The sequence below is a fragment of the Eupeodes corollae genome, chromosome 2 (genome assembly GCF_945859685.1).
Source record: "Eupeodes corollae chromosome 2, idEupCoro1.1, whole genome shotgun sequence".
NCBI classification, from domain to species: domain Eukaryota; kingdom Metazoa; phylum Arthropoda; class Insecta; order Diptera; family Syrphidae; genus Eupeodes; species Eupeodes corollae.
The window spans coordinates 136,604,375-136,617,949 of record NC_079148.1 but is presented as its reverse complement, the minus strand read 5'-3'; the positions used below and the strand labels follow the sequence as shown (position 1 = coordinate 136,617,949).

The window sequence follows — 13,575 nt, the reverse complement described above, 5'->3', positions numbered from 1 at the left end:
ACATATATAGATGCATTTTAAAATCTAGTAAATTAACATATTATTAAATGGGAGCTAAATTGGGAATATAATTTCACTCTGACGAATTTTCAAAATAGTAAAATATGTCTACTATTTCTTTTAAGCTCGAAAACTTACCAATGGCCCTTCAATTTTTTCACAAAGCTTACCTAATTTTTACAATAAAATGTAAAAGTTAAAATTAACTTAAAGTAAAGAAAAACACGACCTGAATTTATTTGGAAGTCATTTCTGCACATCATGATGTTATTTAAAGTCGATAACTTTCTCTGGTGGTTCTCAAACTTACGAAAGAAACATATCTCTAAAAACTTTTGATCTAGATTTTAAGACCTTGAAACGTCGATAAACATTAAACTTCTTATGGGAAGCTAAAAATGTGGTAAATCCTTTGGGACTATAAGAAATTATTTCTTGAGACTCCAATAGTCAAATTCTGTCCTTTTTGAACAATTAAGAAATTAAGTTTTTGTATATCCGTACACATAAAAGTTCTTGACTGAAATAAATTTCAAATCAGTTCTTTGGTCGTAAAAATTGTATTAGTTCGGTCTAGTTGATTTTGAAAACTAAACGCAGTTTTTTGAAATTATTTTCTTAAAAAGTCAATAATAAAAATATTGAAGACATGTGTGTATGGAACGGCGAGTTTAACGTACTTTATGAAGGTCCAGTTTCCACTGCTTAAAACTTTACTTTCCAAGTTAAAACTCAAACGACCCAATGGTTTAAGATGTAGATGTGACTTTTTCGACATCATAAAGTAATGTTTGATTAAAATCTCGGGTTCGAAATTTTTACGAATGTTACTTTGTGCCGCCAAAAAATGAGTCCTCGGATTTCGATAAAATTTAAATGACAATTTTTCGTAAATTTAATAGTTTTTTTTTAACTTCTACAAATTATGGTTTGATTTTTAAAATATTGAAGATTTGTTAGGTGTTAGTGATCCTTCAAAACCTCTCAAACTCAAGCACAGTTGAGACAAAAAAGAAACAAATCACTCATTAAATTATACAAAGTATTTTTACAAATAAAAACTTAAACCGAACATAAATCTATAAATGTAAAATTTTAACGTCTAACGCATCGCATTCCACGGCTGCAACTAGAATGACGGGCGTGTCCATGGGCTCTGCAACATTCGTCCTTCTCAGGATTGCTACGACTGCAAACTTGATCGCATGGTGGGACACGAACGTTGGACGCCTCAGTTTCAGCAACAATCACAGCCAATGCCAGGAACAATAGGAAGAAGGTAGTTTTGTTGAAAGCAGCCATTTCAATTAGTTTTTCTTTTGTTAGTTTAGAACAATTTAAGTTACACTCTTGAGGAGATCAAATATTGTTTTGTAAAGATTCAAGTAGATACGTTAACTTTTTATACAAATCGAGAAGAAGCGTATTGAAGAAAATTCAATACGAGGGATTTTCCCACGCATCAGTTATCAGTTTTGAATACGAAAGCTGTATAATGTGTTTACCAATTAATTTAAAAGCTTTATGAGAACACGCTTATACTATTTTTTTCTTGGAAACTCCATTCTTGATTGTTCAACTGCGTGGTTTCGCTTTGAGCAAAAATTGTTATCAGTATTTATTTAATCTTTGACCCTAATAATAAACAAATTAATTTATTAAAAACAATTTAAGTTAATTTTAGAGCATCTCTTCACAGTGAAATTTACAATTGATTACAATGATGTTATGATGCTTTGGAAAATCCCTTTAATCAATCTAAATAAACAGCGTTTGTTTTCAATTAGGGATGTATAAATAGCAAGTGCGGTCTCTTGAATCTTTACAAACCCACATAAGATCTCTTCAAGAGTAATCCTTGAAAAAAGTGCTCAATCAAATTACAAACATTTAAAAAATGGCTGCTTTCAACAAAACCACCTTCTTTCTATTGTTCCTGGCATTGGCTGTGATTGTTGCTGAAACCGAAGCCTCCACAGTTCGTGTCCCGCCGTGTGACCAAGTTTGCAGACGTAGCAATCCTGAGAAGGATGAATGTTGCAGAGCCCATGGACACTCCCGCCATTCTAGTTGCGGTGGTGGAATGAGATGTGTGCGACGTTAAGAATAAACTTTTTGTATTATTTCTGTTTGTTGTTTTGAAAATAAAAAAAAATAATTGTATTGTACTCGATCTTAGTATCAAAGTTTCCTTCAATTAAATGTTCCTTAGAAAATCACAAATTTTAACTATTCAACCTCTATTATGTTCTTGATTTTGGCAGAGACGAGGATCTAAGACTTCATTTATATTTTGTACCATTAGAAAATTTTAAATCTATATTGAAAAGAAATAAAATGTATCTAACCAGAAAGATAGATTTTTATTGCTGGTCTTGAATATTTTATATTGGCTGCGTTTGATCTCGTGTTGGATAAGGATCTCGTGTTGGGTAACGTATTTGGATAGGTGGATTTTTCAATACTTGTTGAACGAGCTGTCACAAAAAATAAAAGCAACTTTCAGCTGTTCACAAAACGCAGATAACCATTTAAGCTTCGAAGTCAAAATTGTTGTGAGATAAAACATTTATTGGATAATTCAACTGATTCAAAAATAGGTCAAATAAATTCAAAATAGATCATAATTACCTTCTAAATTCGGAGGCAAATATCTTCCTCATTTCGTATCTTTTTGTTTACCAACAAATACAAAAAGCTGAAATCAAATTTCAAGTTTCTTGAAATTCAACCATGTGTTGAATCAGCTGTTCTGTCAGATACCTACAAACCCCAGAAATTCTTGAATACCTTTGGATTCCTTTTTTGACATCTCAGCTGTTTTTGATCAGCTGTTATTATACACGTAAAACACTACCAAAAAGGTATCCGGATACGGTATCTGAGATTGAACGCAACCATTTAGTAGTTTCAAGTAAGTGACATTCGCATTTCACACCTGTCAAACTCAGACGCCTAAAATTACAAAATATATGTTGAATGGTTTAAATTTAAGATAAATAAGTAGCTTATCACTCTAATACTTACTTAAAATGGCGCTACAGTCCGGGGCGGACCTGGGCCTCAACCAACATGCATCTCCAGCCAGCTCGGTTCCTAGCTTGCTGTCTCCAGTTTCGCACGCCAAGTCGGTTGAGATCCTCTCCCACCTGAGTGCACCACCTGAGTCGCGGTCTTCCTCTACTGCACCGTCCCTCATGATTGGATTCGAAGACTTTCCGGGCTGGAGCGTTGATGTCCATTCGCTCTACATGACCCAGCCATCTAAGCCGTCGGACTTTAATTCTGCTAACTAGGTCAGTGTCGCTGTACAGCCCGTACAGTTCGTCGTTATATCTTCTCCTCCATTCTCCATCTATGCGTACGGGACCAAAAATCACCCGAAGAATTTTTCTCTTGAAGCATCCTAAGACACTCTCCTCATCTTTCTTTGACAGGGTCCAGGCCTCAGTGCCATAAATTAGAACGGGGATGATGAGTATCTTATAGATGGTGATTTTACATGCTCGAGAGAGGACTTCAACTTTGCAAGAGATATTCTTCGTTTGATTTCAGCGCTGGTGTCGTTGTCTGTGTTAATAGCGGTGCCTAGGTAGACAAAGTCCTTAACTACCTCGAAGTTATAGCTGTCCATGGTGACGTTTTGTCCACGACGTCGTTGTTCAGTGTTCTTTTTTGATTACAGCATATACTCGGTCTTGCCCTCATTCCCACCTTCTTCGCTTCCAGCGCAATGCTCAAAAACGCTCCACTGACATCACGCTTTGATCTTCCAATTATGTCAATATGATCTGCATATCCGAGTAGTTGGATGGACCTTTGGAAGATTGTACTTCTAGTGTTGAGTTTTGCACAATTCTTTCCAGAACGATGTTGAAGAGATCACATGACAGTGCATCGCCTTGTCTAAAATCTTTTTTGACATCAAATCTTGATTGAATGAGATCTTTTCCGACCTTGATAGAGCAGCGTGCACTCTCCATCGTAATTCTGCACAAACGGATAAGTTTGATAGGATTGCCAAAACTAGACATTGTTCTGTAGAGCTCTTTCCTATGGATGCTGTCATACACGGCTTTAAAATCGATAAAGAGATGGTGGGTATCAATTTGAAGTTCCTGAGTTCTGTTCCAAGATCTAAAGTAGTGTGAATATTTGGTCGATAGTGGACTTTCCTAGTCTGATGCCACACTGAGAAGGACCAATCAGGTTGTTGACGAATGGCTTCAGACGTTCACATAATACGGCAGAGAGGATCTTATACGCAATGTTAAGAAGACTGATGCCTCTGTAGTTGACGCAATTAAGAGGATCTCCTTTCTTATGTATCGGGCACCCTATGCTGAGATTCCACTCATCAGGCATGCTTTCTTCCGACCATATTTTGCAGATGAGTTGGTGCATGCTCCCTACCTACAAAGCCTGCTACTTTGAATAGTTCGGCAGCGATTTCGTCAGCCCCAGCAGCTTAAGCTTTCTCACAAAATTTCGACTTTTCGAAGGCTACAACTTAACAAGGTAATCATGAAGTTAAAACATGAAAGATTAAAGAAGAGATGCAGATCCGTATTCTTTATTCTATATACTTATTTAACTTAACTTACTTAACTAGTTGGCGCTTCAATGCGTTGTGTTCCTGGGCCTCAAGTAATAACTTTCGCCAGCTTTCTCGATGTCTAGCTTGCTGCCTCCAGTTTCGAATACTAAGTTGACGTGCGTCGGCCTCAACTTGATCGCTCCACCAGAGATGTGGCCTGCCTCTGCTTCTTGTTCCTTCAGGCTTGGTGTATGCCTTACGAGCTGGAGCTTTGATGTTCATTCGCTCAACATGCTCTAGCCATCTTAAGCGTTGAACACGCGATTAAAGTTTTGTACAGTGTCTCTTTTGTACTTCGCGATAGGGCCTTATTCCTCAACTGCTTGCTTAGGCCAAAGAAACAGCTATTAGCAAAGGTAATTCTACGTTTGATCTCCACGCTGATGCCATTTGCAGAATTAACAGCAGTGCCCAGATAAACAAATTCGTTTACCACCTCGAAGTTGTACCTACCTGTCAATTATTATCACATTTTGATCAAGTTTATGGTGTAAATCGACTCTATTTGGCGACAGTAAATACTTCGTTTTGTCCTCGTTAATGTCAAGAAGACCCATTTTCTTCGCCCCAGAGTCGATATTAGAGAAGGCACCCGTCACTGCTCGTTTGGTTCTTTCCAAAATGCCGATGTCATCTGCATATCCAAGATATTGTGTGGATTTTTGAAAGATGGTGCCACTTGTATTTACGTTGGTGTTGCGCACCACTCTTTCAAGAACAATATTGAAGCAGCTACATGACAGCGCATCGCCTTGTCGAAGTCCCCAGGTGGTTTCAAAGGTTTCAGTCGAGCCTCTTCCAATTTTGACGCAGCAACGAGCATTTTCCATCATCATCCTGATAAGCCTTATCAGTTTGGTAGGGATACCAATACTCAACATGGCACGGTATAGTTCGTTCTTGTCCACACTGTCATAAGCTGCTTTAAAATCGATGAAAAGATGGTGTGTTTCGATGTTATGTTCTTGGGTCTTTTGCAGGTTTGGCGTAGAGTGAAAATTTGGTCGATGATAGATTTTCCAGGCCTGAAGCCAAACTGGTAAGGGCCAATTAATTCGTGAGTAAATGGCATCAGGCATTCCCATTATACGCTGGACAAGATCTTGTACGCTATGTTTAAAAGGCTTATGCCTCTGTAGTTGGCGCAGGGTCACCTTTTGTATGGATCGGGCAGATGGTGCTTAAGTTCCACTCGTCGGGTATTCTCTCTTCCGACCAAATTTTAAGTAACTAGCTGGTGCATGATTTTTTACTAGATCTGCTCTAGCGTACTTAAAAAGCTTCGCCTGCAGACCGTCATCGCCGGCCGCTTTGTTCGACTTCAGCCTGGTGATGGCTAGTTTGATCTCACTCTGGTCGGGTGGGTGGAACCCTAGATCATCAACCAAATGGATTTGACGTGGCTGCTCGCTGCCGGAATCGTTGACTTCATCACCATTTAGTATCTGGTTAAAATGATCTCGCCAGATTTTTAGTATTATCCCGTCTCGACTACGGTATTCCCCTCGTTATCTTTGAAAGCTCCAGGCCGACTAGTGAATCTCGTTGTTTTCTTTTTGACTCTTCTATAAAAGCTCCGCAACTGTTTCCTGTTAAAACATTCCTGGATCTCCTCGACTTTAAGCTCCTCATGGGCTTTTTTCCTGCTGCAGTCTTCCAACGTTGAATCTTCTCCTCAAGGTTGTTTCGCCTGAGAGCTTCTATGGATATTCGTATACGCGCACTTTAGCTCCAACTAGGTAGTGGTCGGAATCTATGCTGGCTGATCTGTACGTACGAACGCCAAGTATGCTAGAGGAGTGTCTTCCGTCAATAGCAACATAATCGATTTGGTTGCATGTTCGATCATCGGGGGACCGCCAAGTACCTTTGTGGATATCTGGGCGATGGAAACTGGTGTTACTCAACAGCATGTTTTTCTTGGCTAGGAAGGCAATAAGCCTGAGTCCGTTTCCAGATGTGATGCCGTGTAGGCTATGTGTTCCGATTGACCTACCAAAAATGCCTTCTTTACCAATTTTGGCGTTAAAATCTCCTAGGATAATTTTAACATCGTTTTTGGGACATTGCTCATATGTTTTGAAGAGGAGCTCGTAGAAGTCTTCTTTGGTATTGTCATCCTTCTCTTTCGTAGGGTCATGAGCGCTGATAAGGGTCCTGTGGTAGAATTTGGCCTTAATGCGGATTGTCGTCACTCTTTCGCTTACTTCCCGAAAGCTTAAAACTCTTTGCCTTAGTTTCCCTCTGACAGCAAAACCACATCGAAATAAGCCCTTCCTCCCATCGAGTAGACACTTCCCATAGTAGAAATCACAGCCTTCAATCTTCCTACTGCCTGGCCCATTCCATCGCATCTCCTGGAGGGCTGTCACATCAGCTTTGATTTCGGCGAGGGCATCGGCAAGCTGCTCTGCTTTGAGTGGGCGGTTGAGTGTACGCAAATTACATGTACATACACGTAAACCGTTCTTCGGTTTTCGTTTGCGGGGGGGGGGGGGTGCCAACATTATCAGTCCGTCACCGAGGCTATTACTTGTGTTTTCATCACACTTTAAAATTTCCTTTCATGGCCGGCTGACTGAGATCGTTAAAGCTGGTCTTTTGCTCCTACTTCCCGAGAAGGTAACTCAGGTGACACAGCTCTGGATCCGATGGATCCAACGTCCGTCGTTAGTTCATCTTGCGGCTATCCAGCGGGCACCACCAACAAATTTTTAAAATGGTCTGCCAAAAGCATTATGCTCAACTTGGGATGGATTTTAAAGGTTTTGCCATTCTAATGTGTCACCAAATTCCAAAAGCCCTTCGAGTTCATACAATAACCGCCTAGCTTCTGTTTCAAAGTATTCTGATTTTTTTTGGAAACACAAGGTCTTGTAATAGGTGTTTGCTTTACAGTCTTTTAAAGCGTTCATAGCTTGAGCGACACGATAAGCTCTTAACCCTACAAATGATAACTTGTTGGCCTTTTAACATTCTAGATGAAACCAAGGCGCTATAAAGCTATCTTGTGTTTTGCTAATGCTGCACAACGTTAATCTAACCATTTATAGCCCCAAATACCACTGATTTAGACTTAGTTGGAATTTTGTTTCTTGAGAAATCTGACATATTTTTAGCTCACTGCTCTACCGGTTTAGTGAATCTACAATTCTACAGTGATGAACATTCAAGTCAACTAAATTCCGACTTCCACTTTCAACAAGTGGCTTTTTTATTCTTAAAAAATAAGGAAAACAAAGAAACTTAAAATATTCAATAAAATTATTAACGACTAACTATGTCACTTCTTATTTCTATGCCGCAATAGCGCGTCAATGAAGCGTGGTGTGAGATCTTTGTAGTTCCATGGGATTAGTGTCCACCGGAGCACTCGATCTATTCGACATCATATTCTCAACTCTATTTGTAGTTTCTCTCATGACTCCCGAGAAATCAGGCAAATCGTTCAGATCTAAGGTCAAGTGAGCCGAAAATCGTTTGTAAACCGAATTTTGACTTGATTCTCGTTTGGTTCGACTTTTAGTCTCCTCGTATTTGAGTTGTTGTTTGAGGAATATCGATGTTTTCAGCATATCTTGGATATTCTTGAATATTGCATCGGACTTATCGATTCCTTCAACAGCACTTAAAATACAAACACCACAAAAATCATGAGAACATTCCAAGAGTACACTATGTCCAGAAGTTCTTACCTCACTGCATATTCCATGTCATAGCAATGACCTTGTAAATCGTTTTGCAATTGAATAACTTCTGCTCTTTTCTCGATGATGGGTGGAAGAACTTTACGGACATGTTCTTGAATCCGAAAGAATGCCAATGAAGGATCATTGGCGACGATATGAATGTTTTCAGATATTTTTTCAGAAGCTACATAGAATCAAAAAAGAAGGAAATATAAAATTGTGAGTTTTCTTTGATTGCGTTAGTTTATTCGTACTTTTTCTTAGTTTGTGGGTAAGTTCAACGTCTTTGTTCATCATTTTGAATGATTTTGATTTTGATTTAAACTTATTTCTATTTAAAAATTGCGAAAAATTGAGGAAAACAAAAATTCGATGATATATTTTTTGTTTACCTTGCAAAATCATTTGACAGCTGGCATTGGGTTTTGAGGAGCTCTGGCATCAAACTTCAAACAAGAAAAATGTAATAGAATTAAATTGATAGGCATGAGCGTTCCGGGATGAGAAAAATAACTCTCCGTTTGCATTTGTGTTTTCTTATACATTTGTTTTATTTAAAGCTAAATATTCAATTAAAATTGTTTCTAATTGTTTTTCACTCACTTAAAATAAATTTTTCAACAAAATTACAAGCAGCTTTTTATTATTCGTTTTATTTTGTCAAAACATTGTATCAACAAATGTTATTACTAGTAGTTTCCTTGCAAAAAAGCGTTTATATTCAGATGGCGTTGAAAACTAAACACAATTTTTTTTTCAACCAAATCTACAAGAGTTCAAACATAGCTAAAGAGGTTAGCAGGAATTTGTATTTTTATGAGATTTAATATCGACTTAAAGTCCATATCTAGAACGTCAATACATAGCGTTGTCGTTGAGATTCTTTTAAATTTATTTTTAAACACTTTTTCGGATGTTATTCCAGACATGTTTTTTGAGCATCTAAGGTTCGTTATTACGGTCTTTTGTGAAGCCACAAAGAAAACATCTGACGCTGTCAAATCGCATGGTTTTTCTGACAAATTGTTAATGTCATCAAAAGGTGAAATTCTTCAACCAGGAAATTGGAAACATTGTACGGCTTGTTACTGCGTCTTCCTGGAGTAATAGAAACGTTTACATTTACGGCTGGAATATTTCAACTGAACGATGCGTTATGAAATCAGTAACTTTAAATTTCATCACAATTCTGCCGAGGACGCGCAAGTCAGTCGATTATGACGATAAAGCATCGCATAATGGAAGAACAATTGACATGCTTGAACACCATTTTTTAATTATGTTTTTTTTTTTATTTAAATGCGGTATTAGAGTGATGTTCAAATGGTAGACATGTGCATTCAAGAGGACCCAAGCGTCCACAGGTTTTTCTGAAAACCCACCTCTGTGGAGTGGTGTTTCCACTAAGGCACTTCTCCTTGTCCAAACGGCAGCGGACGAATTCTCGAGATGGAATCAACGGTGGCGTCTACAGTTTCAGTAAGGTTGAACTACTTAGTGAACCAAACGAAATAAGGACAACGAACTTCGGATCTGTGCGTGGAATGTTAGGTCCCTTAACAGACCACGTGCAGCCGAACAATTAGCGGAAGCCCTAAACTGCTGCAAGGCAGATATTACTGCCATCCAAAAAGTACGATGGGAAGAACCGGCCAAATGCATACGAAAAGACTGCGATATAAACTACAGCGACTGCTACCGAGATCAAAGACAGCGTCTATTTGGGTGTGGATTTGTTGTTGAAACTAGGCTCAGACAAAAAGTCTTGAGTTTCAACAGTGTGAGCGAGCGCATCACGACAATCCGCATCAAGGCTAAATTCGCCAACATAAGCCTAATATGCGCGCATGCCCCAACAGAGGAAAAAGATGAAGACACCAAAGACATATTCTTCCAGCTCTTGGACAAGATATATGAGCAGTGCCCCGGCTATGACATTAAAATTGTCTTAGGAGATTTTAATGCCAAGCTAGGAAGAGAAGACATCTTTGGTGCACAATCGGGAGATACAGCCTGCACGACATTACCTCCGACAACGGATTCAGGCTGGTCGATTTCGCTGCGGGGCGAGACGTCTGGTAGCTAGTACGCAGTTCACGCATCTTAATATCCACAAGGGGACATGGAATTCTCCAGATCAATCAACTGTCAACCAGATTGACCACTTTGCGATCGAAGCACGACACTTCTCCAGTATACAGGATATCCGAACATTCCGAGAGGCCAACATTGGCTCGGACCACTACATCGTTGTAGCCAAGGTACGGCTACGGATATCCCGGTCGAAGCCAAAAAAGGAGAAGATTTGACCTTAGACGGCCTTGCAACCATCAGAGATACCGCCTCTGAAGTTCTGTGTTTCACGCGGCCACCACAGCGAAACCCCTGGTCTGACGAAGAATGCCGGCAAGCGCACGCAGCGAAACAGCAGGCATACAAAACGGCGCTGCACGAAGGACCAGAGCTGCTCGTTAGCTCTGCGAGCAGAAGAGGAGAGAGAAACACCGGCTTCTTCTGATGAAAGGAGACCCTCTAACCTGCGCCAACTACAGAGGCATCAGTGTCCTTAACATTGCATATAAGATCCTCTCTGCCCTATTATGTGAATGTCTGAAGCCGTTCGTTAACAACCTGATAGGTCCTTATCAGTGTGGCTACAGACCACGAAAGTCCACTATCGACCAAATATTCACACTACGGCAGATCTTGGAAAAAACCCAGGAACTTCAAATTGATACCCACCATCTCTTTATCGATTTTAAACCGCGTATGACAGCATCCATAGGAAAGAGCTCTACAGAACAATGTCTAGTTTTGGCATCCCTGTCAAACTTATGCGTTTGTGCAGAATGACGATGGAGAACGTACGCTGCTCTATCAAGGTCGGAAAATATCTTACCGATGCATTTGATGTCAAAAAAGGTTTTAGACAAGGCGATGCACTGTCATGTGACTTCTTCAACATCGTTCTGGAAAGAATTGTTCTAAACTCAACCATAAACACTAGATGCACAATCTTCCAAAGGTCCATCCAATTAATCGGATACGCAGATAAAATTAACACAATCGGAAGATCAAAGCGTGATGTCGGGAAGCGTTTTGAGCATTGCGACGGAAGCGAAGAAGATGGGTTTAGTGGTAAATGAGGCCAAGATCAAGTATGTACCTATATGCTGTCATCAAGAAAGGTCATTGAACAACGACGTCTTGGACAAAACGTCACCATAGACAGCTATAACTTCGAGATAGTTGAGGACTTTGTCTACCTGGTTACCGCTATAAACACAGACAACGACACCAGCGCTAAAATCAAACGAAAAATAACTCTCGCAAATCGCTGCTTCCTTGGACTTAGAAGGCAATTGAGAAGTAAAGTCCTCTCTTGAGCATCTAAAATTCTTCGAGAGAAAGATTCTTGGGGTGATTTTTGGTCCAGTACGCATAGGTGGAGAATGGAGGAGAAGATATAACGACGGACTGTATTTAGCAGAATTAGCTGGGTCATGTAGAGCGAATGGACATCAACGCTCCAGCCCGGAAGGTCTTCGAATCCAATCCCAAGGGACGGTGCAGTAGAGGAAGACCGTGATTTAGGTGGCACAAACTCAACAAACTTGGCGTGAAAAACTGGAGACAGCTAGCTAGGGACCGAGCTTGATGGAGACGCATGTTGGTCCAGGTCTGCCCAGGAATGTAGCGCCACTAGTAAGTATTAGAGTCATAAGCGATTTATTCCTCGTAAATTTAAACCATTCAACATAATATACTTTGTAATTTTAAACGTCTGAGTTTGACAGGTGTCAAATGCAAATGTCACTTACTTGAAGCTACTCAATGGTTGCGTTCAATCTCACATAGGGTATCTGGATACCAATTTGTTTCTGTTTTACATGAAAAATAACAGCTGAGCAAAAACAGCTGAGATTTCAAAAAAGGAATCCAAAGGTATTCAAGAATTTCTGGGGTATGTAGGTACATATCTGACAGAACAGCTGATTCAACTCATGGTTGAATTTCAAGAAACTTGAAAATTGATTTCAGCTTTATGGCTGAAACACATACACGCTTCAGCTTCGGCTTCGTCTGCGTTACGTTAGTCTTGCTTCGAGGTTGCTTTGAATGACATTTCTATTATTTCATCCCTTCAAAGAGCAAATATATTGTTTGTTGACATTTTTTTACAGCTGATGAGCTGTCAGACAAAGCAAATGTTCAGATAATTGAACTAGAGCTTCCGTTTGGAGTCACATTACGTTCTTTTCCTTACGATTGTCAAACGAAACGTGAGGTCGAAGCTCTATTGTGATAGCATGCATTGAATTCCTATGGCTGAACTCGTAAACGTTAGGCGAAGCCGAAGCTGAAGCGTGTATGTGTTTCAGCCATTATGTATTTGTTGATAGACAAAAAGATACAAAATGAAGAAGATATTTGCCTCCGAATTTAGAAGGTAATTATGATCTATTTTGAATCTATTTTATTTATTTTTGAATCAGTTAAATTATCCATTTAATGTTTTATCTCACAACAATTTTGACTTCGAATCTTAAATGCTTCTCTGCTTTTTGTGAACAGCTGAAAGTTGTTTTTATTTTCTAAAAATCCATCTATTCAAGATATCCTATCAAACACGAGATTTAACGCAGCCAATGAATGACTTCTTAAAAAAACATTTTAGTTTACAACGTGTCGGATATTTTTTTGGAAATGTACCTTTATTAATCCCTTTAAGAAATGTTGCTTTCGGTCACTTCCGTTTTTTCCTGTCCATCTCACGATGAGATCATCGTTTTCTCTTGTAGAACAGGAAATTATTAATTTTTCTGAAAGCTTATCGTTTTTCCTGTGTTATGTTCTTTTCCCTAATTATTTTGTAAGATTTAAAACAATTTCAATTCAAAATAAAAGCAGACTATGACATATAAGCTGTCAATATTCAAAGTGTCCATTTTGGCTGAGTTTTTAATAGAGCTGTTTTGAAGTTCCATCATCGATGAATATTGTTTCCTTTTTTTGCTATAGATCAATCCAAGCCAACATTTTATTTTGTTGTTTGAAAAACTTCAATTGGCTATGCAAACATCTAAACTGGGCAGTCTTGAAACTAAACCAAAAAATTAATGAAAGTGAGTGCTAAGCGGTCATTTTCAGTTTCCGACGTTTTAGCTAGTTTAGACCGAATATTATATACCTACATAAAATATAGAATTTTCAAGAAACTACAACCCTTTTATTCAACACCCATTGTGAGGAAATAATGATAGTTCCATATATTTTCCATCCCTCCTA

At 39.0% G+C, this 13,575-nt stretch overlaps 2 protein-coding genes across 3 annotated transcripts in view; one reads left to right on the top strand and one right to left on the bottom strand.

Moving 5' to 3' along the window:
* LOC129944354 (odorant receptor 63a-like) overlaps positions 1-13,575 on the top strand; it is a 61,343-nt gene that overhangs the window by 37,648 nt on the left and 10,120 nt on the right. The window lies entirely within an intron of this gene.
* On the bottom strand, positions 7,772-8,672 carry LOC129944355 (BLOC-1-related complex subunit 8 homolog). Its single transcript, XM_056053721.1, has 3 exons — positions 8,541-8,672; positions 8,293-8,470; positions 7,772-8,224 (listed from the first exon to the last, which is right to left on the bottom strand). The coding sequence occupies exons 1-3, from the start codon at positions 8,581-8,583 to the stop codon at positions 7,912-7,914; spliced, it is 534 nt and encodes a 177-aa protein (XP_055909696.1). The 5' UTR covers positions 8,584-8,672; the 3' UTR covers positions 7,772-7,911.

Coding starts and splice junctions, on each gene's coding strand:
- LOC129944355 (XM_056053721.1), bottom strand. CDS start 8,583: ATGATGAACAAAGACGTTGAACTTACCCACAAACTAAGAAAAA. Junction 8,471..8,540: donor TACCCACAAACTAAGAAAAA/GTACGAATAAAC, acceptor GATTCTATGTAG/CTTCTGAAAAAATATCTGAA. Junction 8,225..8,292: donor GACATGGAATATGCAGTGAG/GTAAGAACTTCT, acceptor TTGTATTTTAAG/TGCTGTTGAAGGAATCGATA.